This window comes from Poecilia mexicana, unplaced genomic scaffold, assembly GCF_051168715.1.
Source record: "Poecilia mexicana isolate PSO_F unplaced genomic scaffold, ASM5116871v1 scaffold_10, whole genome shotgun sequence".
NCBI classification, from domain to species: domain Eukaryota; kingdom Metazoa; phylum Chordata; class Actinopteri; order Cyprinodontiformes; family Poeciliidae; genus Poecilia; species Poecilia mexicana.
Genome location: NW_028263379.1, coordinates 11,328,549 through 11,343,258, shown reverse-complemented (window position 1 = coordinate 11,343,258; position 14,710 = coordinate 11,328,549). Strand labels below are relative to the sequence as shown.

The following is a 14,710-nucleotide window of genomic DNA, read 5'->3' as shown; positions in this document are numbered from 1 at the left end:
ATACATTTAGTTTGCTGCTGCAAGATATTTGGAAAGCATTGCCTTGTGATATTTTTGGTGAATATTGAACCAATGAAATCAATTGCAAATAAATAAAATTTCCCTCAATGAAATGTTTTTTTCATGACAAAGTCTCCAACGATCCCACTGACATCAAATGTAGCTGTTTTGCTAAACTGCTGGTTTGCTAAATTAGCAGAACTGAGCATTGTTGCTATTATTATTTTAAAGAAAAGAGGCTGTTCACCAACTCTAACTTATGTCTTTAAGGGTCTAGTCTTTCGTCTTTGGGTTTGTTCCAGTCCCTCTTAGCCTTGCACTGCGTCACTTCAAGTTGAAACATCACTTCTGTAAGATTGGGAGCCAACTAGAACATTTCCATTTGTAAATAATTTTTCTCACTATAAGATGATGGATTTTAGTTGACAAATATTGCTTTACACTCCTTCTTAGATTGATGGGCAACAAATTATTTTATTGCTTCTCCAAAGTCATAGCTGAGGTCTTTGTTTCATGGCAATATATTAAAACACACCTCAAAACTCAGACCAAAAAACTGGCACAACTTCTGCTTTCACAGAGGAGCCAACTCTTGCTAAATAGATTTAATTGTGCAGCTCCTGACTGCTATTTATACTCTAAATTTCCTCAGAACCAACAACTTAGTTAAATAACAATCTGTTATTTATCCAAAGTTGCACTTCACTAATCTTCATACTTAAAAACTGAAAGTGAAAGATGGTGTACAAACCTTCACCATGACTTTACTTGTGATAAATATATTGCTACCAATATAATTTTTTTATTTTTTTCCAATTACCCAAAAGGATAGGTCAAACTTCAGACTTCTAGTCTAAGAGCCAGTAATGGACCCATGTCATTGTTTTGTTCTTACTTGTCGCTAGCTTGCAGGGGTCGGAGGTAACAAGTGAGCACAGTTTGTAACTCTTTAACAAACTCCCGCTCATGATCCAAGATGTCCTGAACCACCTGTGAAAAACAAAACAGAGAATATTTAAAATAATCTGATCTTATAAAAACCTTCCATGTTCTGAAAATAACTTATAAAAATGGCCAACCTGTGGCAAATTAAGAGTTATTTATCCATTTATGTGCCATTTATTTCGTTAGTACGTTAATTTAATTAATTAGTTTTTTCTGAACTCCCAGCCCCACTAAAAATCAAAGGTTAATCCTGTTTTACTCATTAAACAAAAAATAAATTTAAGAAATGTATTACGGGCACCTGCAGTAGGTCCAGGCCCAAACCATGACATTTCTACCACAATGTTCTTTTTCTAAAAAGTTGCATTTACTTTGTTCAAGAGCCCTAATAATTAAATTACAGACTCATATGTCCAAGAACAAACTTTCCAGAAGCCCAAGTCCTTGTCTACACTTGCTTGGGCAAACTTGAGTCAGGCCATCATGTTTTTAAGAGCAAATTATGTTTCCTCCTTGCACAGCTCTCATGGAAGTTAAATATGTACAGTTTGTTGTAGGTCCCATAATGAAATTTTAGGGTTTTCAGATGTTTCTTTTAGCATCTTGCCGTCCGCTGTCGAGGTAAACTCGCTTGAATGGCCCGATTTGGGCAAGTTGGCAGTTATTTTGATTGCTTCATAGATTAGTTTTTGTACAGCATAACAACTGATTTGAAATTCTTCTGAGGCCTCTTTAAGTTCTTAACCAGTGGGATAAGCTGCTACAATCTTCTATTTGCAGGTTTTGATTTCACCATGATGTTTACTCTCCCTTCAACAGCAAGCAGGACACTAAATCAAATGTCTGAATTTAAAACAGGGCTGATACACCTTTGTTTGATTTTAGCCAATATAAGTAGGAATAGCTAATCTATTTTACACCTGAATGTGTATTTTTAACAACATTTGATGGAAACTCACCACACTGAAATAGTTCTTGGTCAGAGGAATTCCTTTAGGAGATAGTGGTTTTTCTGAGGAGGAATTCAGAGACAATAACAGAATATATTTACCAAACAAGCTATATCATCAACATTTCTAACTTCAATTATGTCATTAAATTATTCTCAGTCAAGCTATATATGAGCATTATAAGCAAAAGTGAAAACTCTCCAATTGTATTGGAGAGTTTAATGCACTAGGAGTCCATTAAATGGACCACTTAATGGACTGAGTCCATTAAATGCATAAAATTCAACATTTTCAGACCAATGCTATCAAAGCTGAAAGGCGGGATTATTGTCAAAGAAAGGGAAACCAAACTCACCGCATGGTTTGATCTCTCGAACGTAGTTGCTAGGGAACCAGCCCGTCTTGCCGTTGAGCGTCCCCTCCCACCACCCGCCGTCCTCCTGCCGCGTGACGATGATCACTTCACCTTTGCTGAAGGACAGCTCGTCCTCGTTGTTCTGCTTGAAGTTGAAGCGGGCCTTCACCATCACCTGCCCGCCGCCGCCATTTTCAGACATTTCCTGTTTGAACAGCTGAGTCAGTTCCAGTCACCAGCAAAACTAGTGTTTCCACAGTTTCAGTAAAGATTTATGTCTGCACACGGTAACACGCTGGTGAGATATTACCGGTAATAATGCCTATATTTTCACAATTAGACATTTACTAGATTAAAAAAAAAATGATGTAGAGCTTTCACCAACATCTGTCCTCTATAATCTATTTGGACGGATGTGAATCCAGTCGAGACTGATTGCAGATAATTTCCCACCTCGATTAGTTAGGCGATCTAAACTAGAAACGCGGTGCTCACGTTTTTCCTGGTTGATACCAAAGGAAACTTTGCAGATTCTGACCTCTTGTGGACTGACTGGTTACTTTCTAATTTGAATCCCAAAAGTGATTCAGATTAGTATCATTCAGTAAACATAAATTATGTAACAACAAATTCCACGTTGTTTGAAAATGAAAAAAAAATAAATAAATAAAATAATCATCATATTTTCTTAATAAAAGTTTAAAAACTAAGTGCAATTAAATAAATAGGTAAATAAGCTTCACTCCTGATGAGCTTTCTCTGTAGTTAAATTTTTTTGTCCCAATTACTTTTTGATTACATGCACTATAGCAGAATTTGAGCTTTACATATAAAGGTATGTGCTTCCCAAATTAAACAACCTATTATTTTTCTAGTGAACTTATATATTAAACAGCTGATTGTCAGATGGTAAAATGTTTCCCTCTGGTGTCTTCACATCCACACCGAGCTCCGGTTGATTTTAATCTATCAACGGTGTTAATATTCTGAATTTGTTAGTGATTTTCCTGAAACACTGTGAGGTGACAGTCTGCTACTTGTCAACACCTCCCTGTCACATGCTTTGCATGTAGAGTTGATTAAGGATTTAAAACAGTCATAAACTTTAATGCTGGTCATATTTAAAGCTGTTTACTTTGCACAGACAGCCAGGATAAATAATGGCCGCGCCAAGTCTGAGTTGGGCTTGCAATAAACTAAATCCAAAGACCACATTTGATTTAGAAAACGCAGAACAAAGCTAAGCATAGTCTGTCTCAATGCAGTTAATCATAGATGTGTAAAGGTGTTATTGGGTGTTGTGCTTAAAAAGTTCATCAAAGCAAGTTGAGACCAATCCAGTAATTAGTGATGACTAAAGACAGTCAACAAACAATGCCTTGATTTGACTATAACATCTGAGAAAAATAAAGTCGTCCAGTAGAGCAACTACACCGTCTTAAAAGCTTAAATAGAGAAAATGAATCAGACTGGAACAGAAAGGTCAAAAAGTTAGTAAGTTTATTGAACATAAAGCAGGCTAAGTTGTCTTGAATGCAACACTAAAACTCTTTTCATTAATTTAAGTGATATTACGGCAGCTCAACTTGTTATTTAAAATTTCTCAAAATAAAATGAGTCATGATCATCAAGGTTAGTAGGTTACATTTATTTAGTCTCTTACCAACCTGAAGAAGCAGATACTGGTTGATACATAAAATATGTACTTCATCTACATTTTCTATTTATTACTGCCTTTCCCCCAGAACTTTATTTAGGAAATTATTTCTTCATATAAAGGAATTGCAAAGCCATCTCAGAATATATTTTAGCATTTTCAACAAATTGGCTTAAGAAAAACCTCTAAAACATATTTAAGCATCCCATCATACACATGGACGATTTACGATAATTGACCCAGCAGTCATGTTTTTGGACTTTGAGAGGAGCTAGGAGTACCTGGAGAAAACCCATATATGTATAGGGAGAACATGCAAGCTCCTTGGTGAAAGACTTTCATCTTGTTTCATCTTAAAAATATTAAATATAGCTGAAAATAAAGAGAAATCATACCACTGATTTAGATTGTCTGCGCAGAGACCCTTTGGATCTGGTGGAGGACAGCGCGTGTGAAGACGTCGTCTGATTAGGAGAGGACGAACCGGACTGAGGACATCGCTCCACAGCACAATCTACGCACAGACACGGACGAAACAGGAAGCCTCAAATTAAGGTTACATTTCAGTGCTTTCACCTGGAAAAGGTTCACAAACACGTCATGCAGGTGCACAGCCACAGTGGAGGATGACAACCTGAAGATAATTCATGTTAATAACGCTCTGCTGCTCTGCACCGCTCCAAGGCAGCGAACAAACAAAGCCTACGAATTTATGATTACTCACAGGATAATCGGATTTAACCAAAACTGACATTACAAGCCTGGAATAAACAAGCAGCGAAACAAAGAGCAGCCTTCAAATAAACAACATCAGAGACTGTGCTTGTGCAGCATCCATGTTGCTCTCGGATCATATTTTCTCCAAAGCTGCTCTTGTCTGATAGCAATTTTATTGCACAGGCAGAGCCAATGGAGGGGAAAAAAAAAAAAAAATCAAAATCAGATTTATGTCAGCTCTAGCTCTGTGTCATAAGTCACCCACTGCTGCAGAGGATCTTTGATTTACAGTCAGTAGATATCAGCTGCCCTGCAGTATGGGAGCAGTTCTGCCAGTGCACTGAGCAGTAACCTTCCTTTATTTGGAATAAAACAGAAACAGGCGAGCAAGCAGAAGCACTCGCAGAAGGAAACTCATTTCATGCCAACTGGAAGCCAGCCAAGTTTGTTGTTTGATGCTTTTTCAAATTACAAGGGATGAGAAAGGAATGTGATGCACAATTAACCTTTCAAACCTAAAATTGGATCAAATAAACATTAAAGGTGCGAGGATATAAACCTCAGGGGAACTTTCTCTTACTGACAGTAAAACAGCAATATATTTTGTGTAATCTTGTTTCATCAGCACATCATTTTGAATTCATGAGACTCTGATATGATTTAGCAGGAGAGCCTCTGCTTTCCATATGCCGGCATACATCATACTTAAAAATGATTGTTATCAGACGCTGAAGGCAGTGACAGGTGGGACTCATAAATCCCATATGTGAACCCGTCTGCACAGCGAAGCCCAACAACCCCGTCTGTTTAGTGGTCACCACTTTTTTACATACAGAGGATTCAGGAAACAAACAAAGCAAGAAACATGTAAGGATACTACATAGCAATGATCTCACATTAGATTGCAATAATTAATATTTGATCAATTACAAGATGCACCAATCAGTCAGCCATAGATTTGATTCAGAATTAATCACAAACACTTAATATCTGATTATTTTCCCCCAATTGATTAATTGCATCAAAATGTATAGCTACCAACATTTTTGGTCTACAAACGCACTTGTTTCAGTTCAATAAAAATCACATAAAAGGTTAAGGGATAGACGCTTCTTTTCATTTTTAGAAAAAACAGTGACCAGAATTGGTCAGAACTGGTCAGACTTAAAAAAATATATATAAAAATAATCGATATCACATGAAAAAGTCTGATTGGTAAACCTCCCGACCAACCGTCTTCAAACACTGGTAAATCGACTGCAAATCTTTTTATTCCCCAGCGATCAGAGTAAAATGAAGTTTCAGCTCCTCACATTGCGGCACAGTCATTTTTTCATTCAATTCATCAATTCATCAAGGGCAAACAACATGTGAATCAACTTTAAAAAATACTGCACACATATGTTATTACAAGCTTAATCATTATTTTATTATAATTACTTTTTACAAAAATCGAAATGCTATATGGATGGTTGATGTATTTATTTAATGAAAATGATTGGAGTTTTTTTAAGAAATGAATTGTACAAAAAAAAAAAAAAAACTGATGGTATCTAAATATCTACAACCTAAACATTTGGTGGTGTGTTTGAATCACTTTAATGTATTACTTTTATCTGACAGACTCCAAACAAAGACTCCTCAGTGAAGCAGCTAGTCCAGGATTTGTATGGCGTTTCAAATTCCAACAGTATTTTCACCTTCGCACCACATTTATTACAATATTACACACACATGAGGTCACAGGATACTGTCTGAGGTGCATTAAAGCATGAATAAAAATGGCACACAGCGTGACACAAGCACACACTGCCATGCAAGCTGCCCATCTGTAACCCAGAGAGACATGCAGCCAAAACCCTCAGTGTAGCGTCAACTCATTTACTAATGTTCTTCTTTGCTCATCGACCAAAAAATAATCTTATTTCACAATTTCCAGATCATTATAATAATAATAATGATAATAATAATAATTCCTTAATTTGCTGTACATATGTCAAGCATGGGAAAATTAATTCATCAAGGTATGCTGAAGTATGTAAAATTTACAGTTTCAAAGATCGTTGAAGAGTTTGTATCAGAATGACCCGTTTTCAAACACACAGTCAAACATCGCTGCCCCTCCCACACCTGTTTCTGCACACTCCCAGTCAGATTACTGAAAGAAGGATTCCATTGTTGCTGTTTTTTTCCTTTAAAATACATAAAAGTTCAGTTTTTGAAAATCTAGACATGAACTGCATGGACAACCCATCACTCCCATTAGGGAAACCCCAAGATACAGACTGACTACCTAAATTAGCTGACAGCTCACCTAATTAACCAACAAACAAGAGCTTGGTATACTGACAATGTTACTCTGTAAAGAGAACAATGAAAAAAAATTATAATAGTTAGTGGCTTAAGCGCTTGAAAACAACTAAATTTAGCGAAAGTTTATGTTTAGACTTTCATACATTGTCTCAAAAATACAATGAATATACTGAATAAACATTATCATAACTGTCATGATCACAATGTTGAATCCTTAAAGGATTAGTATAAATAAGTTTTGTTTATGTGCATTAAATAAAAGTGATCTAGACCTCTAATGACAAAACAGACAAAATTAGGAAGCCTACTACTCCTGGAGAGAAATGGAGACTTCTTAGCATAAATCTAAAAATACCATAGGGACTTTACTCTTACAGACAGAAGAATCCCATTCAAACAGCTGACATGAAGCTATTCAATAGTGTGAACAGCTTCTCATTCCTTAAAACAATTGGGTGCAGTAAAGGTCCAATAAATCATTCGCTATTGGATAAAAACAAAGTAAATGTCGCTATGCATAATGTTTTGTTTCTCTTTTTGCTGCCATTAGAGCCAAAAATCTAAGAGTGTTGAGCTTTCACTTGGACAAGCAAATTGAACCGCAGCAAAGAAAAAGATGAGCACTGTTACCTTGCGTGGCAAAGTTGAATGCCAGCAGCGTATTCAGGACCTTGCCAAAATTCTCTCCAGTGTACAACCACTCTGGTTCAAACCCCTGGATGGAAAAGAAACAGAGAAAACACAGTCAGACAAAAAATAAAACTGAAACCATCTGTTCATACAAACTGGGAACATTTAAACCTCAGCATAAAGCATGTTTCAATCAGGTTAACCCATAGCTTCCAGATTTCTACCAACTGGGATCACAACACGGTGTCCCAACAAGTTAAAATTCAACTCCATCGAGTTGAATTTTAATTTGTAAGGTTACCATAGAGCTCTAGCCCAGAAAACAGCCATAACAGGGAGAGAGTTAGTGCCTTTGGATCTACACCAGACCACAGGTGAGGTTTTCAGGTGGGAGGAGCTAAGCATCATCTACTGGTTGAATAATACCAGCATTTTGTTTCAATTATCTCCCAGTTTATATTTCCTTATAACTATGTGGCCTAATTCAAATGTAAAATATTAAGATTTATAGTGCATTTGATTTATCTCTGCAATCAGAGTTTAGATCCAGATATGGCGTCACATCTCAGTGTCATGTCTTCCAGATGGAAGTAGGAAAATTAGTAGCAATAAGCCAACTATTGGAATGCTAACTAGAACTGGAAACAAAAGATGGCGCCCAACGCCTAATGGTTGCCACGGGAGATTCAAGGATTGTCAGACAAGCGTGAATGTTTCATGCAAACCACAAACACTCCAGGTATGTTTGATGAGGGAATAACATGCATCATGGTATAAAGTGCTAAGAAGTCAGTTTTGCGTAATACCCCTCCCTAACCAGGGATGCTTTTCAGAGTACATTTTCATATGAAAATCTTGTTTTTACCCTGGTAGATCTGGTGGAAACCGGGGGTAGGTAATTATGGCCCTGAAAGCCGACCATAGGTTCCTGGAAAAGGTTCTGTGGCAGAAACATGGCTAAGGAGTAGGTCAAAATTAGCTCCTTTACAGGGAAGAGTGAGTTTTGTTCCTTTCGTGATTCACACTAACAAGACTCTTATTCTTCCATGCAACACAAACGAAAGAAGGAGACCTATACCGATGCAGCATACATAAAGTGATTATAAGGCAAAGATAACAACAGATATTTTGAACCTGACCCCCTTTTTGCAACAAAACAAACAGAGAAACACTCATTTGCAATTCTCTTTCCACTTCCCTGCACTCACAGTGCCAGGTTAGCCCAACTCAGACAGCTATCGTCTTTCCTCCAGTGGATAAAGTTTCACATTTTAAATAAAACATCTTAAATATAGAGGCTGAGCACTGCAACAGCAGATTCAGGAGTTGTGTTTTAGTTGCGTTTTTTTGTGTGTGACGTGTTCAGGTATGAAATCAACAGAGAGAAAAACTTGTGTATGATTGTTTTGAATAAAATGAAAAGAAGCAGCAATAGAGGCTGTGCGCTTTGTTTCCTGTAACGATGGAGTTATTGCAGTAGATGAGTCAGTCATGTAGATTTTTAACATGGATTTAAGTGTGCTAGTTATGAGATGTTGACCTGAGTTGCAATAGTTGTTGCACTAAATGACAGTTGCAATGTATGAACAAAGGGCAAATGCATCTTTTACATTTCACAACAGTGATAAAAAAAAAATCAGAGGCCATGAACGGTAATCGGTTCTTCCTCCTTGTCATCTGCAAGCAGAAGTGAAAGCAGTTACCCAGCTTTCTTCATATAGGCACTGGACAGCCAGGCATTATTTATTTATCAGAGCAAAAGGCAAAAAGAAAATACCATAATCGCTGAGGGAAGGGCAGGGTTAGTAGTAGCCACATAGTCATCCCCAGGCTGATACGTTTGACAGCGCCTCTCAGAAACCCTCTGCCAGTGACCTAGTGGCTGCTCGCAGAACGTCTAATTATGGGCTAAACCAGAGTTGGTGGATAAAAAGCAAAGAGGACCTCCCAGACATAACAAGCCAGCTGGGCAGGACTACTGAACCACTAAAGTGAGCCAAGCTTGCTGACTCAAATCGCTGCTTAAACAGAGCGAGTGATGTGTTTCAAAACCACAACAGATTATTTATAACAGACTGGGAGAGACATTAATGTTCGCTGTTCTGGTACGGTGTAGAACTGGCTGGAATTGAGAAAGACTCTCTTGCATAAAGGAAAAATTCCCAGCTGGTTTGTGCTTAGTTGTCCCATCAAAGTCTAATAAAGTTTCTAAAAGTTACCATCACACACGTCTTGGTGTTTAATGCTACCTCACTTGTTGATATGCATTTTTTTGTTGTTGTTGTTAAAAAAACATTTCCAGTTGTAATAAAACATGGTAAGGTCATGATCACAGAAACTAAAGTAGCAGCACAAATCACTCTTATGAAGATGAAACGGTTCATATTACAACTGAACATACAAACCAAGAAATAAATAAGCAAATATCAACACACTATATTCCTGTTTCAGCATGGGTGAGTTACTGTTATCAAGGTTTATTAGAGTTTTTTAAAAAGTTATTCTCCAAAATTAAATTGAAAGTCCATCATACGTTCTTATGATTTAAATCCCGCAAGTAAAAGGTTTAGAGACCTTTTCTACCCGCTGTATGGAGCATAGAGTAGTGCACCATTCCCCTCCTCCACCCGTTGCTGAGCACTTCTAGTCAACAAGACTACAACTATGCTTTTATTTGCTTACCAAAAAATAAAATCAGTTTTAAAATACTTCTGGTTCTGAAAAACATGGTGATTTTGTGGAGATTGGAGGAGCGCCACTAATCAATCTATTAACTTAACACTGTTAAAGTCTACAGTTGTACATTTAAATGGCCTATAGGACAAATAGCATGCCTACATAATCACAGTATATTATACGCCAACTTTGTAACAAGAATGTTTATTTTAAATTACTATTAAACTGACAAGGGATTTGCTGAACTCTTTAAATAAAAATAATAATAAAAAACATTAAATATTATCCCTAACATTGTTTCAATAATCATAAATCAGTAAGTGACGCAATTTCAGCAGGAGTAGATATGACTGTTAGATTGTAATCATAGGCTAACATATCTCATAGCAATCTGGTGCTATTTATGTTATTCGTTCTGTAATTCTAAAAAGTGCTTGAAAAATACCACTGAACTAATTGTTTAAACCAAAATAATTTTAGATATAGAACAATATTGTTATGACTGTAAGAATCAGTAAATAAATATAAATATTTTAGTGGCAGTAAAAATTACTTTTTCTGCCACATGACCTAAATGACATGACATTTAGGTCATGTCATATATTTGTACATATTAATGGAATAATAATGTCAAGGTTACACCACGGAGCATAATTACTTCCCTTTCTCTAAAAGAAAATCCTGGAATAGATGTCTGTGACAACATTAAACAAGTTTTTTTTATTTGTTAATTTACATAGGAATGTAAAAGAGAAAGTAAACTTAGAAGGAAGTGAATTATTGCCATTTGAAGTGAATGAATCAGGTGGTGAGAGTAAAAATAATTTAAAAATTCCCATCTTCCCTAGTCCATAGTAAACATGAAGTCTAACCTAATGAGCAGATCACAACACAAGAAAGAGTGTGATCATAGCTTTCCCTTTGGACTGCAGCAGAATAAAGCTATGCCGACATTAAATGATCATAAAAAGACACTGAGGCAACTTACCTCCACTTTCAACGACGAGCATCCTCTTAAAAACTCTTTGATGTTGGAGATACAGTCAGCGTCTGTTCTTGGATCCTGGGAATACTGAGCACAAAAAATAAATATATCAACCCACACCTCGGTTTAGTAATACAAGCAGGCATATGACACACATTGGCCCGTCAGAGCTTTAGTTTTAGTGTCACTTTGAAGGAACAAAACCCCACAAGATTGTAAACCCAATCCAAATGTTGCGCCTAACAATTTCAAACATTACTGAATGGCTAATGAATCTCCTCCTTGCCGTCATAAGCCACAGAAACGCCAAAGAAGCCACATTTAAGCAAAACATCCGCTCACTTTGACGACTTTCAAAATAAAGGTCTGTCTTAACAACGAGTACAAAGTACGTATGAAAGAAAGGCTTTTAAAAGCTTTTCACCTTTTAACCAATGCTAGTACATACTTATTACGCAAACGCTGTGGATCTAGGAGTAATAACATGAAGATAAACCAAAATAGCTCGGAAGAAAAGAGAAGCTGCAACTTCCGGTTGCATTTTGTTTCGTACTTTTCAAAGAGCAGGTCGCAGCAGTGTTTCATCAAGCCGTCGAGTTGCGCTCCCCCACCAGCTACGCTTTTAAAATAGCGTTTTACGGCCGACATGGTGCATTCAGGTGTAGTTGTACGCTACAGTATTAACACCGCAATAAACGATGTAGGTACTGATAATGATAATGATTATTTAAAGCTCAAATATCACAGTGGTTTTATTAAACACTTAATAAATAACGTCTTTGACCGTTTCACAGTTTCTGAAAGTTTCAGTAAAACTCTAAAGGCATTTTTAGAATATTATGATTTCAGTCATTAGCTTATTTATTGGACATATGAATATATTTTAAAAAATGAATAAAAATAACATAAGTAACCAAATGACTTTCACATATTTAGCATGTTAGGTATTTCATTCTGGTCAAGTACACTATATTTCTGTGTCTCATATGAAAAATTTTATATAGATGCTAAAAGCCAGAATAATAAAAAAAATACACCAAGATTACTACAGGTTTAAACAATTTGAAGAATCCAAGATGAAGATGTTGTCATGCCTTTATAACTTTGATTTACTCTCAACATTCATGTCTTTTGATGCAACTGAAGAATGCAGTTGAAGCCAGGTATTCCAATGAATGAGCTTTATGAAAAAGAAGCTACTCTTCAAATAATTATTTGTAGTTTTTAATTGTGAACTTTATTTTTTTTCCAGGTACTATATAATGCGAAAAAATAGACGTGATTTTTATGCTTTATTACAGTATCAAAACAAACTTCAAGGGCTACAACTGGCTTGTACAGCATCCTGCATGTCTGGAAAAAAATTACTATAGGTATAGTCTTATATTTAAATACAGTGAGGCAACCAGAGCCTTACTGTACAAAATGAGCATAAGCAGTTTTCCGATCTACTCTGAAATTCCCCTACAGATTATATTAATTAAATATTCTGTATTAAAATATTCTAACAATTTAAACAAATTACTTACTTGTTTTTAATCAAGATCATGTTAAAATTTTAGAATTTTAATTTTTATTGCATTTCATAAATCAAAGGAGTCCAGCTTTATTGAGATAATTTAATGAAATCAGTGTTTAAAGGTACAACTTCTTTAACATGCTAAGTGTTGAGAGGGGAGGCGTTAGTAAACATTTAAATATGATTTGAAGATTTAATTTCACAGTTTCTTCACCATAGATAATCTAATATGCAAAGTGTACTTGAACGCGCCAAATCTCCACCATAAAACCCAGTAAAGACGCGCAATAGCTTGACAGAAGGGCAGAAGTGGTGGGGAAACGCATCTCGACGCGACACCGGGAAGAGCAGCCGCTCAAGAGGAAGTGACGACCTGAATTTGCAACTGTTATCATGATCAACTTTGTTACCTCCACATTTAACATACAAAATCACTTTAATCGCATTAAAAAGTCAAGATGTTCTTGCTCTGGTGAATTCTCCAGGAATAACTATTGAAAGTGTGAACTATTTGGTGCACTCCTATGGCAAAATTAGTCTTGTTTTAGTAGGTGTTCACACTGACCTACTCAGTCATATCAAGAATGCGGAACATTTTTTTTCCCCACAGGAAATCACTTATTGAAATCTGTAGTCTGTAAACTCGCAGGAAACCTACTTTAATCCGACGCAGCACTCCGTGTAGAAGTAATAGAAAAGCGTTCAGCTGTCAAAACTTACAGCACGGGTAGAGAATGCAAGGCCAGGGCTGCAGACAGAAGTTCCTGTCGGTATCACTTTCATCAAACCCCTCCCTTCTTTTCACCGAGATCAGTCGATCGTTTGACATTTGTTTACTTAATAAATCAGCAGCTTACCTTGGGCGTGAAGCCAGGTATGAGTCTCTCCGTGAGCTTGCACAGAACGACCCCATCCTTGAGTGATGTTTTCAGAAACTCCTCCGGGTCCGCTATGTTCTTTTTGGGCGAGCTGAGCACTCCTAACGATATCAACCACGTTACCGTCTGCTCCTCGGGATTCATAGCTCCACAAAATGATCATCGCCTAAGCCCGCATAGCTAAAACAGAAAAGTGGCGGCCTGTTCCGTATCAATATGCAACTCACATCCGCACTTCTGCTAGAAGTTAAAAAAAAAAAAACTAGGCGGCGAGAGGGGGGGTTGGACGACGCAGTTACTACACGCAAAACTGATGATCACCCCTACTGGCAAACAGGCACCTCAACAATACACAGGGTGCTGGATTTCCCCCTGCAAAGCAGCACATGCTGTGAGAGAGAGCAGATGGTCTCATCAAGTACAAATGAGCCAAGGCTCAGAAAATAAGGAAAGTAACTGATATCTTAGAGGCATCAGCATATTTTTGCATGAGGGGGAAAAACCAGCAGGTCTGCAACAAGCCTGACGGGGTGTTTTGCAACTGATTTAGGAAACTTGCAAATGTGAAATTCACATTCTCTCACTGTTCTTTAAAGTTTGATCATTTGAGTTTGGATTGGAAGATTAATTTTTACACTAATGGGCTTAAATAAAGTCCAATTGCTTTCAGGAATAAGCTAACTTGTATATTTATCTCACCTGCATGTAATTTCTCAGTTATGTTTTCGATGTTTATTCCCAAATCCAATTTATCTGAAAAACACATTTAAAACTCTGCTTAACCAAAGTGCTGTATAGTATAAGAATAGAGTAAAACAAAACATAATAGAGTGGAAGAAAAAAATAACTTTAAAACATTAAACTACAGCTTCACCTAATTATATAAAATATCTATTAGCAGCCTCCTGCAGAACACAGCAGACTGAGAAAGTAATTTAGTAAAAATAAAATGGTCCAATTAAAGTCCAGACCTAAATTTATTTGGAATTTGTGTCAAGACTTTGGAATTCAGGGATGGGCAAATATTTCAGTCTAGTCATGCCAATCTGGTACAGACAAGGCCCAAAAACCTGCAGCAGTAAGCG

General features: G+C 36.7%; 1 protein-coding gene across 2 annotated transcripts in view; it reads right to left on the bottom strand.

Moving 5' to 3' along the window:
* Positions 1-14,069, bottom strand: part of arhgef6 (Rac/Cdc42 guanine nucleotide exchange factor 6) — a 43,542-nt gene extending 29,473 nt beyond the window's left edge. The window contains exons 1-7 of one of the 2 annotated variants that reach the window (XM_014984635.2): positions 13,605-14,069; positions 11,232-11,315; positions 7,568-7,652; positions 4,303-4,421; positions 2,251-2,455; positions 1,905-1,957; positions 896-990 (exon numbers count right to left, since the gene is read on the bottom strand). In XM_014984635.2, coding sequence (XP_014840121.2) covers positions 896-990; positions 1,905-1,957; positions 2,251-2,455; positions 4,303-4,421; positions 7,568-7,652; positions 11,232-11,315; positions 13,605-13,769 — 806 coding nt within the window. In that variant the 5' untranslated portion in view covers positions 13,770-14,069. The remainder of the gene's footprint in view (positions 1-895; positions 991-1,904; positions 1,958-2,250; positions 2,456-4,302; positions 4,422-7,567; positions 7,653-11,231; positions 11,316-13,604) is intronic. The other variant, XM_014984634.2, reaches the window with a different exon arrangement.
* Positions 14,070-14,710: the final 641 nt, after the last annotated feature.